General features: G+C 42.9%; 1 protein-coding gene across 2 annotated transcripts; it reads left to right on the forward strand.

Annotated features, from left to right (window-relative positions):
• Window positions 1-1,011: 1,011 nt before the first annotated feature.
• On the forward strand, window positions 1,012-5,501 carry LOC147901056 (pentatricopeptide repeat-containing protein At4g39530-like). Of its 2 annotated transcripts, none has more exons than XM_087376092.1 (3): window positions 1,012-1,579; window positions 1,907-1,983; window positions 2,069-5,501. In XM_087376092.1, the coding sequence occupies exons 1-3, from the start codon at window positions 1,378-1,380 to the stop codon at window positions 4,526-4,528; spliced, it is 2,739 nt and encodes a 912-aa protein (XP_087232218.1). In that variant the 5' UTR covers window positions 1,012-1,377; the 3' UTR covers window positions 4,529-5,501. The 2 variants fall into 2 exon arrangements, with proteins under 2 accessions (XP_087232218.1, XP_087232219.1); XM_087376093.1 differs by lacking the exon at window positions 1,012-1,579 and adding an exon at window positions 1,746-1,824.
• The last annotated feature ends 8,186 nt before the right edge of the window (window positions 5,502-13,687 follow it).

The raw sequence follows: 13,687 nt of genomic DNA on the forward strand, positions 1-13,687 counted from the left end.
TAGCAAAGTCTATTGTTAGACTTCATCTTGCAGAGCTAGTTTATTTCACAGTAGTAAATGAGTAGACTATTTGTGGAAGAAATTATGTGCCACTTATTAGAAGGAAACTGCCTCTAATAAAGTTTACCTCATGAAGAGGTTGTTTGAGCTGCAGATGAAGGAAGAATGACTACTGCTACACCAATCACGTGTTGGTGACATAAATTAGTAGCCTGATGACCTTTTGATGATGTGAGCCACCCCACCCGATGGCCATCCTCCAATGCTATTTCCTCCTCCATCGATGGCGGGCGAGTGGTCTGAACCAGCATGAATCAGGTGGTGTAAACCACCACACTCGATGGCCATCCTCTAATTCTATTTCCTTGCCCATGGGCGGGCGGGCGGACATATAGGCTCAGTTCACACCACTCGGCGGCTATCCTCCAGAAGATTGTATGAAGGATTGCTGTCCTAGTTGGCCCAATACGAGGGACAGGCTCAGACATGGGCACAAAAGATTTGTATCCAGCACATGAAGGTTGCCCACTCCATGGCCACCTCCTCCAATCGCTACATGATTGGCCCATTCCATCTCCTCCGACCTTTACACCAATCGCACGTTAGTGACATAATTAGAGCTTGGTCACACGAGTCCTCAAATTCGCAAAGCTCCCAAATCACAGGCGAATTGGTTTGATTGTTAGAGGGAAGTAGACCCCCTCCTTCGGAGAAGGGGAGCAACTTCTCTTCGAAGGAGGAGGAGCACCGCTGGAGGAGCAGCTTCCGTGACAACTCCAATCGATGAGATGTAATGGAAATCCACTCTAGCCAAAGGCGCTTTATGTAAGAGCCATGAATGCAAGCCATGAATGCATATCTCCAAAATCCAGTCTTACGCATTAGATTCAGCGAACTTTTGGACATCGCGTGATCAGGCCCTTAGAGCACATTACCGCGCCAGCAAAATGCCTTGAAAGGCCAGGGTTGAGGTTGTTCCCACTCGCCACCCCGTAAGTGTAGGAGCCAACCGTGGGGAGATAAGGCCTCTCCACCCGAGCATTTCGCGGCCAAGCTGCGTTCAGCCAATACCTCTAGAGCTTATCTTATGAAATTGAATGGGTTCGTTGTAGGTTTCCTGTGATTATCGCAGGTTTTCTGGCGGAGAGGATCATGGGAACACATTTCCTACAAATGCTCAAAAATGCTGTTAAACGCTGAGCCAGCTTTCCAGAAAACAGCGTGGGAATGGGCTCTTAGTAGCCTGATGACTACGTTTCCTGCACCACACTGCGCGCCATCTTTTAATTCTATTTCCTCACCACACAGGGCAGCCATTCTCCAATTCTAGTTCCTCCTCCATGGCCTGATCTCAAGGAAGATCTAGTTCTTCTCGCGATGATGATGGACATGTACACAGGAAGGGGGAGAGAACTATGCAGCTCTATCGTCCCTCCTATGCATCGTTCGGAGCATCGTTCGGAGTTTTTCTGTTCCGGAGCTCCTCCATCCGACTGGTTGGCAGCTCCTTTTCGCAGGCAATCAAGCCCTCACTTTCCCCAGGACAGTAGAGCACTGATTGAGGAACGTTCGCTTTCAGGTACTGTCTTCCTTCAGCGTAAATGCATTTCATCCCGCTAAGATTTTTGTTATCTTTACATGGATGATTTTAGCAGAACCAGATACGCTAGGGTTCATGGAAAGCATTTCTCTTGAACGGCAACTAATTAGCCCTACGAATTTCTATCAGAGTTATCAGTTGATTGGTCCCTCTCACGCTTCATAAAGCGCTGTCACCGCTGTGAAGAATGTTGGAGGCTTTTCTTGTTCGATGGAGTATCCTTGGTTAGTTTAGTAATAGATGTGTGTTGCTCCTTATTTAAAAAGCGAAGTCATAGACATCTGGCGATTGGTGTTCCTTTCGCAGGTAGGTCAGGGTCAGAGCTTTTATGGAAGGAGTACTTTACGGATCCCTGCAAGCGGTGGGACAACCAAGAGAGCAAAGTAAGTATTGACGGGTCAGAACTGAATTATCGGTAAATCTATAGATTGACTGGTCTGATGGGTCTCTTATAAAATTGAAGAACAGAGTAACCCAAGGTCTCCAGATTTCAAGCATAAGATCACCAAGGAGTCTCTATGGGTAGATGGCTGGTACAATCCAGGTTGGGTTAGGCTCAAAGGATCCTCTGGTCAGGCCCAAGACTGTCGCTCGTTGAAGGAGAGTGGAGTAAAGGTCAATGCATTTGAAGCACAAGAACTGCACAAGAAGAGTGGCTGGGAAACACTTAGCTTAGAGGAGGCACTCACGTTTATGGAAGGGATGCCCCAGCCGCCTGCAATTCAGAACCTTACATGCATCTTGCATAAGTGCAGAACAAAGAAAAATCTCGCTTACACGAAGCGCTTGTATGCCTACTTGTGCAGAAATGGGCTGGAAGATCATAGGTATCTTGGGAACTACCTGGTTCCAGTGTTGGTCCAAGTTGGAAGCATGTGCGATGCTCAGCAGGTTTTCAACAAGCTGGTCGATCGGAATGTGTATTCTTGGGATTTTCTCATCAGGGGTTATGTTGAATTGGGGGATTCAAAGCATGCCCTCAACCTCTACCAGAAAATGCAAGGGGAATCTGTACACCCCAGCAAGCATACTTTTGTGTCCATACTAAAGGCTTGTGCTAGACTGAAAGATGCAGAAAGAGGCAGAGAAATCTACTCTGAGCTAGCCAGAAAGGGGCTGGAAAGAGATCTTTTTGCTGGCAGCACCTTGGTGGATATGTATGTGAAGTGTGGTTCGCTTGTTGAAGCATGGGAAGTGTTTGACAAACTGCCAGTTCATGACATAGTCTCGTGGACTGCGCTCATGGCAGGATATGCTGAGCATGGGCTTGGTGAGGAAGCGCTAAACTGTCTTGAACAGATGCAAATGGAGGGTCTCTTTCCAGATTCTATCACCTTTGTTTGCAGCTTGAAAGCTTGTAGCAGCATACGATCCATGAACAAGGGCCGAGAAATACATGCCGATATAGTCAGAAAAGGGCTAGAAAGGGATCTCGTTGTTGGCAATACTGTGGTGGATATGTATGCCAAATGTGGCTCACTTGCAGAAGCACTGGAGGCGTTTGACAAGCTACCAGTTCGAGATGTAGTCTCATGGAATGCACTGATTGCAGGATATGCTGAGCATGAGCTTTCTATGGAAGCGCTGAACTGTTTTGAACAAATGCAACTGGAGGGTCTCTCTCCAGATGCTGTCACATTTGTTTGCATCTTGAAAGCTTGTGGCAGCATAGGAGCCATGGATAAGGGCCAAGAAATGCATGCTGAGATAGCGAGAAAGGGGCTGGAAAGAGATCTTCTTGTTGGTAACACCTTGGTTGATCTGTATGCCAAATGTGGCGCACTTGTAGAAGCATGTGAAGTGTTTGACAAGCTGCCGGTTCGAGACATAGTCTCGTGGAACACACTGATCTCAGGATATGCTGAGCAGGGGCTTGGTGAGGAAGCGCTGAACTGTCATGTACAGATGCAACTGGGGGGTCTCTCCCCAAATGCTGTCACATTTGTTTGCAGCTTGAAAGCTTGTGGCAGCATAGCAGCCATGGACAAGGGCCGAGAAGTGCATGCTGAGGTAGCCAGAAAGGGGCTTGAAAGAGATGTCCTTGTTGGCAGCACCTTGCTGGATATGTATGCTAAATGTGGCTTGCTTGCAGAAGCACAGGAAGTGTTTGATAAGCTACCAAATCGAAATGAGTTCTCGTGGACTGCGCTCATTGCAGGATATGCTGAGCATGGGCCTAGTGAGGGAGCTCTGAATTGTCTTGAACAGATGCAACTAGAGGGTCTCTCTCTAGATGTTGTCACAGCTGTTTGCAGCTTGAAAGCTTGTGGCAGCTTAGGAATCATGGACAAGGGCCGAGAAATGCATACCGAAATAGCCAGGAAGGGGCTGGAAGGAGATCTCGTTGTTGGCAATACCTTGGTGGATATGTATGCCAACTGTGGTTCGCTTGCAGAAGCACGGGATGCATTCGATAAGCTGCCAGCGCGAGACATAGTATCATGGACTGCCCTTATGGCAGGATATGCTCAGCAAGGAGAAAGTGTAATTGTTTTTCATATGCTTGAAGGAATGAGACGAGAAGGGATAAAGCCAAATTGGGTCACATTCTCTGTTGTTCTTACTGCCTGCAGTCACATAGGTTTAGTGGGTAAGGGCCAGACTTACTTTGAGGCCATGGGCAGAGTTTATGGCGTCACTCCTACCATTAAGCACCACATTGGCATAGTTGATCTGCTTGGCCGTGCTGGCCAATTGGGTGAGGCAGTAGCAATGGTTAAGAAAATGCCGTTCCATCCTAATCTTGTCATGTGGCATACGGTGTTGGGTGCTTGTCAAAAGTGGGGTAATGTGGAGCTTGGAAGATTGGCCTTTGAGTATGCGTTGCGATTGGATGAAACGGATGCTCCATCTTATGTCTTGATGTCTAACATCTATGCAGGTGCCCACATGCAGGAGAAGACAAAATGGTCGAGGCAATGGGAGTGAGAAGACAAGCACGGAAGGAGTATGATCAAGCTGACCATATGTTCGTTTTGAACTTGAAAAGGGAATAAAATTTGGCATGCTTATCACGACATGTGGCACAACACAGTGAAGCGGTGCTGTACCTAGCCTGCCACGTCACCTTCGTCTTCCCCACCGAGCAAAAAATTATGGAACAATGCGCATGGAGTCATGTACACTCTGAAATCTGCTGATGCTGCAGTCCAGTAAGAGCTGTGCATTGATTATTGTGCGCGGATGGGGTGTCCGAGAAGTTCAGCAGTTGAGAAAAAAGCTGCATGGTCGAGGCTAACTTTGGAGAAGGCTGCTTAGTACACGACTCACAAGAACCATGATCTGAGCCTTGAAGCTTGAGCTTATGAAAACTTTGTTGGTTGCTGGGGCGGCGCTGGTTTGCAACTATTGTAGGTGCTGTCAAGGATGAGGGAGGTTTGAGGAGCTGCTGAACTCGAGGCAGAGGCTGCCTTGGCTAAAGGGGGTTTGCTCAGAGCAGTTGGAATAATCACGCAGGACAGATGTGGTGCTGTCGATGATGGAGGGAACTTTGAGCTCCGTATCACTACTGGGTGGACTAAGCTCTGATGGGGAGCTAGCAGCTGCAAGCAAAGCGAGCTGCTTGCTACTTCAGTCAAGACTGGAGGCTGCTATAGGTCCTTTGATGGAGCTTGAAAGCTCCAACTTCCAAGTATGCTACGCATCTGCCCCAGAACTCCAGGCTGAGAGATTGAGATGATGCAGGCATTTATTTTTGGTGAAGGATACAAGAGGTTCCCTTTATGCAAAGCTGAAGATCTTTCGCTAAAAATGAGGAAGGGTATGTCCCAGATTTGCATCTCTTATCACAAAGCATATCTGTAGATGCAAAGAAGGGGTGCACAATGAGTAGCTTGGCTATTGTGTGTGCCCGTGTTGTCAAGAATCTCCTGGTTTGTACTAACTGTTATGCGGCCACTGAGCTCACTCTCTCTAACATTTACCACAGAGTTAAGGACAAAGTCACACGAAAGTTCCAATGCTTTGTGCCCTTTTGTGCCCGTTTCTTGCAGCGAAGATAGATGAGGTCAAAAAAAAATTTACAAGGGTCTAAGAGCATTAATTGGGATGCACATTTGGGGAGAAGGTGATCACTTATGAACTTGTAGAATACTATATTTCTTCTACCCGATCTTTTATGCTTTGCTTTTCAAGCTGGACCCCTACTTTCTCTTGTACAACCTGCATATCCAAAAAACTACACACATAGCCTTTTTTGTTAGTCAAAAACCTCGATGAAGATTCTATTTGTAGCTGTAGCTCCTCTTCTTTAGTTTGTTTCAGCTCTTGATAGAACTTCTCAACCTGCAGTTGCAACTCTCTAATAGCTTCCTCTTATTTTGTTACTTTGCTATTCAAAGCTAAAACTGTAGATTCTTCCAAAGTATAACTTCCTATGGCCTTTGGGCTATAATCAACAATCTTTCTCTCAGCTTCTCCCATGCATGCTGACTCAAGCTGACACTCTCCGTTTGCAACTTACTAACTGCTTCAGACCCCATGAAAATGCCCTCAATTTTTTTATCTTCTGACATATTCCTAACTTCGTCTTCCAAATACTTCAATGAACTACTCACTCTTGGAGTAATAAATTGTTTGTTTGTAATTCTATGTTTCATTTTCTCTAATACTTCAAAAAATGATGTTTTCATCTCTGATAGCAACTTTGTCACAATAGGTATGCCTTCCCTTTGTTTTTGAATTTGTTGCATTAACTATTTTTCCACCTTATCCTTTTTCACTTTGAACTTTTGAAAATTTTGTTCTTCCAACAATTCTAGTTTTAGTTCCTATATTTAGAAATTATTATGTACATGTTCCAACTGGATCCTCTTTTCTATTTCAAGTCAAAGAATTTTGTTTGCATACGACTGTTGCACACCTTGCATATCGATAGCATAATTGCTAATAACTTACACAATATCTTTGAACTAAAGATAAGAAACTCTCTGCATACCTTCCCTAGCTCCATATTGCCTTGGTATTGTTGCAATAGCAGCCAACATCTTTGCTTTAACTCAGTGACAGCTCCTTTTTTGACAACCAAATTCCTCTCCAACAGCCTTCACTTTCTCTTTAGATACAATTGATGTACTCCATAGTGAATAGGAAACTAATTTTCCTATAGCAGCCTCTATCGAATCCTGTCATGGAAAGATTTTATTGCCTTACAAGAAAGAGATTCCGACATGCTGTGGAATTACCCACTCACTCCATATCCCCTACATTTCATCTTTGAAGAGGTAAAAATTCAGCATATCCCTCGAGCTCGAAATCTAGTTGTTGATTTCTTGGCATGTGAAGCTTGTACTTAAATCACGCATGACACAAATGGAAGCACCACCCCAACAAAGCCGCAAGCCATGAAGGAGGGTGATCATTTGTAAGGAATGCAAAGGTTGTGGTCATCATGAAACTAAGTGTTGGGCATACTTGATACGAGTTTACCAACTTCGGAAGATCATCAAAAAGGTCCTCAAGGACATTGCTCAAAAGAAGGATGCCAGACCGCACACCCCTTGAAGAAATAGCATGGCGACTACAAGAACTAGAAGAAGTTGAAGGTGACGTGCAAGCTCTCCAACTGTTGACATTCGTCATGGCATTCTTGTCTGCCTTGATGAATAACCTCATGCAGTGCGGTGTCTCTAACCCTCGCTTGTAAAGATGTATGTGATATCATGAGGGTTGGTCCTTTTAAGATAGTCTATGTGCTATTCTATGCTGAAGATTTTCCAGTGTGGTATTTCACAATACACCAGTCACACCCTACCCTGCCTATGTGTGCTTTGTGGATGTATCTTCACCCGATTTTCAGTTCAAGCTTCCTCTTTCTATTGTTTGTCCATAGATGAGCCTCGTCTTGCCTCTCTCTTTTCCATCTTCTAAGCATGGCTAACAGTCCCGTGTTTTGTGGACGGGTGGAAGAAAATCCAAATGAGTATCTTGTGGCGTTCAAGCGCCGTTGTGTTTCTCTGAACTTTCTTATTGAAGACAGATGGCTGTTGGTTCTTCCCACATTTCTAGAGGGTTTGGCTCAAGTGTGGTATGAGAAGCAGGCCGACGACGTTTGCCAAAGCTGGCCAAGGTTGACAACAGCGATGATTTCGACAAAGAAGAGGAGCCAGAGAATGTATACCTGCAGGTGGCAAACTTGAAGCAATCATAAGGCGAGACGGCGTGTCAATATGTGGATCGAGCGGCCGTGCTCCTGGATTGTTTAATTGCCATGCAGGAGGACAATGTCGGATTTCGAGCTGGAATGACTCAGCGTGTGCTGGGCTACCTTGTAGCAGGAGCAAGTGATGAATTCCACCTCAAGCTTAAATGGGAGAATCCAAAAACTATGGTGCTAGCACATGAGATTGCTCAAAAGTTTGATAAAGTTCAGTCTCTAACCCCGCTTCAAAGAAGACGATTGTCCCTCCGCAACCCCCTCAATTCCTGCAACAACAACCTGAGGGGTGACTACATCAAAGCTTATATGCAACAATAATGCCAAGTCCCAGACATAGCCATGATGGCAGCATGTGCCTTCCTTAGATTTATCAAAATGCTCCTCACCAAGGTTCCTCCCTCAAAGGAAGAACAAAAATATGACATCATAAATGAACTTGTCTTTGACCTGAACAAATGACCAACTCTATTCCAAATGGTGCGGCTCTACTATAGATTCAATTTATTCCTATAGAGATTTTGTCTAGTGGTCCATGTTGAGAATAGAGGCATTCGTTGTTAAGGGTGGTTGCCATGTCATTAGTTGTTTCATTGGTCATTTTGTAGGCCACATGCCTATTGTGCAGCTTAAAGTCCTACAAAATGATTATTCCCACCCTATGACATGTGCCACAATGTAACTTTTAGGGACCAGGTCATTCTACATGGTTAGTAACTCTTTTCCATGCATGCTTAGCTTTCACTATCTAGAGATAACTTTAATCATGTTTGTTTGCTATATATAATTTTTCTTTAAGCACATATCTTTACTGTACTACATTCTCTAGCATATGAAACAATCGTCTACATGCACAATTTGAGACAGCTTCATTGTAAAGTTTTTCCCTCCTAGATTTAAGTAGAACTACCTTATGCATACTTAAGGGGCCACATGCATCATCTCTTGATCATAATTGTACTTCATGCTAGTATGATGAGAAATCCATTAAGCAAAGTATGTATTTGAATTTAGATAACAGGACCGTTAAAGCATTAGTGGTATTAACAACATTTTTAAAAGACTTTCTTATTGTCTACAAATTTTGAAATTGCTTTTAACGTGCATATTGCAATGTTACATTATGTTCAAAGTTTTAGAGATAAAGATATAGTGGTGTATGTATTGTCCATTTACTACTCATGTTAAACTTGGATAAATATTAGCCCAAGTGGTTTACTATAAAATATGTGATTATGCCACTTGAGTTCAAATGGAGGTTTTCTAATTACATTTTTAATAGTTAGACAAAAAAGAGTTCTTAATATGCACACAAATTCTATGGATTTTTTTTTAAAAAAAACCCATGTATGCATGTCATATTGAGGGTTTCTTGATAGCTCACCCTCGAGATAACTGGGAGATTATAGTAGTTTTACATGGGAGAATGAAATAATAGTTTAAATCTTATTTCTTTTATGGATGCATAGATTATTCTAGAGTAGTTGCACCAAATTTTGACAATATAGAACAAATCTGGTTTTCCTAAATACCCCATTTAAAATGTGTACAAAATTTATGCTTATTTACGCCTTTGTATAGAAATACTCAGGTGATGAAAATATGCATATGAATATAGTGTCCTTTTTTAAAACACTTATGAAGCATGTGTAAATGTGTGGACATATACTAAGAGGTATATACATGAACTTGAAACAAAATTGAATAAATTTTCACAAAATTTAGCCTTCTTGAATCCAATACACAAGTATTGCAGTGAAAGCAATGGAATACTAAATTAAATGAGAATATTAAGAGCCCTCATGCTTGGATCAAGATAAGGATGTCACAAGAAAAGGAAATAGTTACTCTGGCTATCACTCTGAGAGTCCATATTGACATCAATGTGTGCTCTAGGTAGTACACTAGGCTTAAAGGATTGGGTATGCATGTAGCACCTCACTCCCATATCCCAGGGTCTTTTATACACTTAATTTAGAATGTTACTAGTGACGATTAGGGAAGCTAGGCATGCCCTTAAACAGCAATGGCCATAAGCTAGGAAATAGTTAATCCTTAATGCTCTCATGTGGTGGTAGCATTACATATCTATCATAAATGTTTTGCTCATAACCATTTTTAGACTCCATTAATATAAATTGGCATGGAGTTGTATGACAAGTTTATATTGGGAATTCATGTTGGTTACTCGAGGTTGCAGCCTTCATGGTGGAGGAGGTGGTGGAAGGAGGACAAATCCATAGGAAAATGCACATGACCCAATGCACTGGGTGTTAGTGGGCCACACTTAGGAGAAAGGGATACATGTGTGCCATCCTCTTCAATATGAAAGTTAGGGTCCCACATGACTTATAATGTCAAATCAATTGCTTTAGGATGTGCTTAGCATGTTGTCATAATCAAAGATTCCTAATATCATACTATATATATTCTTTATTGTGTTCTTTCATTGTGGTTCCTTAGGGAAAAAGGGATCTCGTTTAGGGCCCTTTGGCCAAAGTTAAAAATAGCTCTCAACCAATGGGGTGAGGGAAAACATAACGTAATTGAAATTACAAAAATAGGGAAAATTTATGGAATGTCAGAACAAGAAAGAATACTTTAAGCTTAAACAAATGTCAAGCATGACTAAAAATTCTTTCTGAGAGCTCCTGCTAATGATGGAAATGAAGGCTAGCTTTTGCATGAAAGGACAACAAATAGCCAATAATATTAAAATAAGCATGCGGTTTGAGAGATACAGTTCATAAAATGTGGGGAACAATATTAAATACACCCTATTTTACACATTCACGGAATCACTCCGCCACTCCTTGTGTTTCTCTCTCTCTCTCTTACTTTTAAGATGGCTCTTGCATTCCAGATGGTGTTGAATTGCCTTAACTAAATCGTCGACGATGAGGAGCGAATGAAGGAGTAAGATCATGAGTATGATGCATTTTTTGGACGCATGCCAAAGGGATCACTAGGTTTTCTTTAACAACCAAAGAAGGTACTAATTTTTGCCTGTTTTTTTAATGTTACATTTCATAAAAATGAAAATCGAGATGAACATTTTGCTAACAATTTTCCATCGTCTACTTAAAAGGATTATGATAAAGCCAAAAATAGAAGTTTGGCTTTGCAATAGCAAACATCTTCTAGTAGAGTCCAATTCAAGGCCATTGAGGAATACAATAAAGAAATGAAACTCACTAAACAAAGGCAGTCAAGGGAGACAAAGATCTATAAAAGGACAACATTTTGGAGCAAAGTATCAATGAGCGAGTGACAAAACAAACCGATGTTGTTTCAATATTAGACACCTTTGAGTCGGGTTAGGTTGTGTTGGAGTTTGCATGAGTAGGGTGTGGTATTATCCCTCAGCTAATTGTTTGTCAATGTGATAAACCAAGGGGGGGTGTAGCATTATCCCTTGTTTGAACATAGATAGTACTGGAAGTCTTGTAACGGTTTTGTGTTTTGGTTTTTTAGCAATATATCTACCCAAACACTCCATATTGCATCACTTTTTGCCTCTCGAGAATGATAATACTCTCTCTCTCTCTCTCTCTCTCTCTCTCTCTCTCTCTCTCTCTCTCTCTCCAAAATTGGAAAGTGTGCAATAGAACGCGATATGAGGGGTTGGGAATTCACTAAACCCCCATATAACATTCTATTTCACACTTTTATGTTTTTTTTCCATAGTCGATTTCTTTGGGACTTAAATCTCTAAATTAAAACAAAGAAATCAATCAAGCATTCATGGGTCACACAGAGAGAGAGAGAGAGAGAGAGAGAGAGAGAGAGAGAGAGAGCTTTCACTAGTGAGGATTCATTTTTTAAGAAAGGGTGCAATAGAACATGATATGGGGGGCCAGTGAATTCCCAACCCCCCATATCACATTCTATTGCACAATTTCTAGTTTGGCCAAAAATGACCCGGGTCTTGGGGGTAGCCTGAGAGAGAGAGAGAGATAGAAAGAGAGAGATTTTAAGAAAGTGTGCAAAAGAAGGCGATATGGGGGGGTGGGGAATTCCAAAAACCCCATATCACATTCTATTGCACAATTTTCAAAATTTTCAAACGTAGATAACCATTATTGTGTGTGTGTGTGTGTGTGTGTGAGAGAGAGCAAGAGAGAGAGAGAGAGAGAGAGAGAGAGAGAAAGAGAGCACTCTAAAGAAAGTGTGTAGAAGAACACGATATAGGGGGTAGGGAATTCCCAAACCCCCACATTGGTTCTATTGCACACTTTCCAAATTTGCCAACCTTAGATAACCATGATTGAGAGAGAGAGAGAGAGAGAGAGAGAGAGAGAGAGAGAGAGAGAGCTCTAAAGAAAGTGTGAAGCAAAACATGATATGTGGGGTGGGGAATTTCCAACCCTCTACATCGTGTTCTATTACACAGTGTCCAAATTTGTCAAACTTAGATAACCATGATTGAGAGAGAGAGAGAGAGAGAGAGAGAGAGAGAGAGAGAGAGAGAGAGAGAGAGAGAGAGAGAGAACACACTATTCAAAAAAATTGGACTTTCTTGCTTCATTTGGACTTTTTTTTGGAATTGGTCACCTCCACTCAATATCACTTGGTGAACTCCAAGATTGGGTTTTTTGGAGCACTAAATGGGTCACTTCAACACAAGTATGGCCTAATAAATCTCAAAATTTCCTAGAGTTGTAAGAGGTGACCTTCACTCAAAACATCAGTAAATTTGCAACAAAATGGTCACTTCCACACAAATATGACCTAATAGGTAGTGTATAGATACACCATTTGATTGGAAAGAGTTTGTTGAATTCAACATATAGGTGGTGTATAGATACACCATTTTATTGCATAATGTATTGTGTCCCCATGCGTCTTGAGGTCGTCCCTCATCTGGGTGTAGAAATAGTCTGCCCAATTTGTAAGCTGGGGCTCCACCAAGGGGCTCCACCAAGTGCAGCAGGATATCAGGCACAATGGACTGATGGTGGTCTATGTGCTTGACTTGCATGAATCATTGCAAGGCTCTTGCTGATTTGTCCACCTCGGGCTTGTTAAATGTGGTGAACTGGATTTGGCCCTTGCTCTTCTGTCGGTCATAGTGGCAGACCTTGTTGAGGGCGTCCAACTTCTTCTTTGTGGAGTACTTCTCGCCAACGATCAGCAGGCTGAAGGTGGCATGTACCATATCCTGATTGATCGGGTAGTGGTGGGGAGTGATTGTTGCATCTCACAGGACGCCAACATTGGTGTTGCTATTATATGTCTGGAGGAATTCTGCCAACGATTTCATGTCCAGGTGGCATGGGAGGCAGTCTACCACTCTGCTTAAGCCAGCAACTCTGAGTGCATCCTCCACCCCTGGTTCCTTCAATGCTACATAGGCTGCCACTGTATGGTAATGGAGGGTGTAGTCGTGACCCTTATAAGCAAAGTGCGAGTGCACAATGCACGCGTCTAATTCTTGGAGCCATGCTTCTCCCAACGATGAGTGCGATTGGGAGTGCACGACCTTGTATTCGCTTGCTGTTGGAGTCGGGGTGCGCTTTCTTGATCTTGAGGGGGCTGTACCAACTGATGTTATACCCTCTTGGGTGGCCTATCTATTGGATACTTCTTCTTCCCCTTGCAAATCTTCTATGGGGAACTCGAAAGGCATACGAATTGTTGCACAAGGAGTGCTTTGGGAATTTGAGGGGCGAGTGGCCTGTGGGATAGGGCGGGGGCGAAGTCAAATTCGAAGAATTCGTGTTCGGGATCCATTAGAAAGAGTGATGGCAGTTGAGTGATGAGGGAGTCAGTGGATGAAGAAGAGCGGGAAGACAAAAACCGGCTATTCTAGATGGCACTAGAAAAGGGCAGGAGGCTGTGAGAATTTTGGGCAAATTTTGCAAGAGTTTGGGGGAAACTGCTATGGCGACGACCTGACAGGATAAGACCTATTTATATAGATTTTGCATCCC

This window comes from Dipteris shenzhenensis, chromosome 6 (genome assembly GCF_047967505.1).
Source record: "Dipteris shenzhenensis isolate YYH24624 ecotype China chromosome 6, Dip_SZ_1.0, whole genome shotgun sequence".
Classification (NCBI taxonomy): Eukaryota; Viridiplantae; Streptophyta; class Polypodiopsida; order Gleicheniales; family Dipteridaceae; genus Dipteris; species Dipteris shenzhenensis.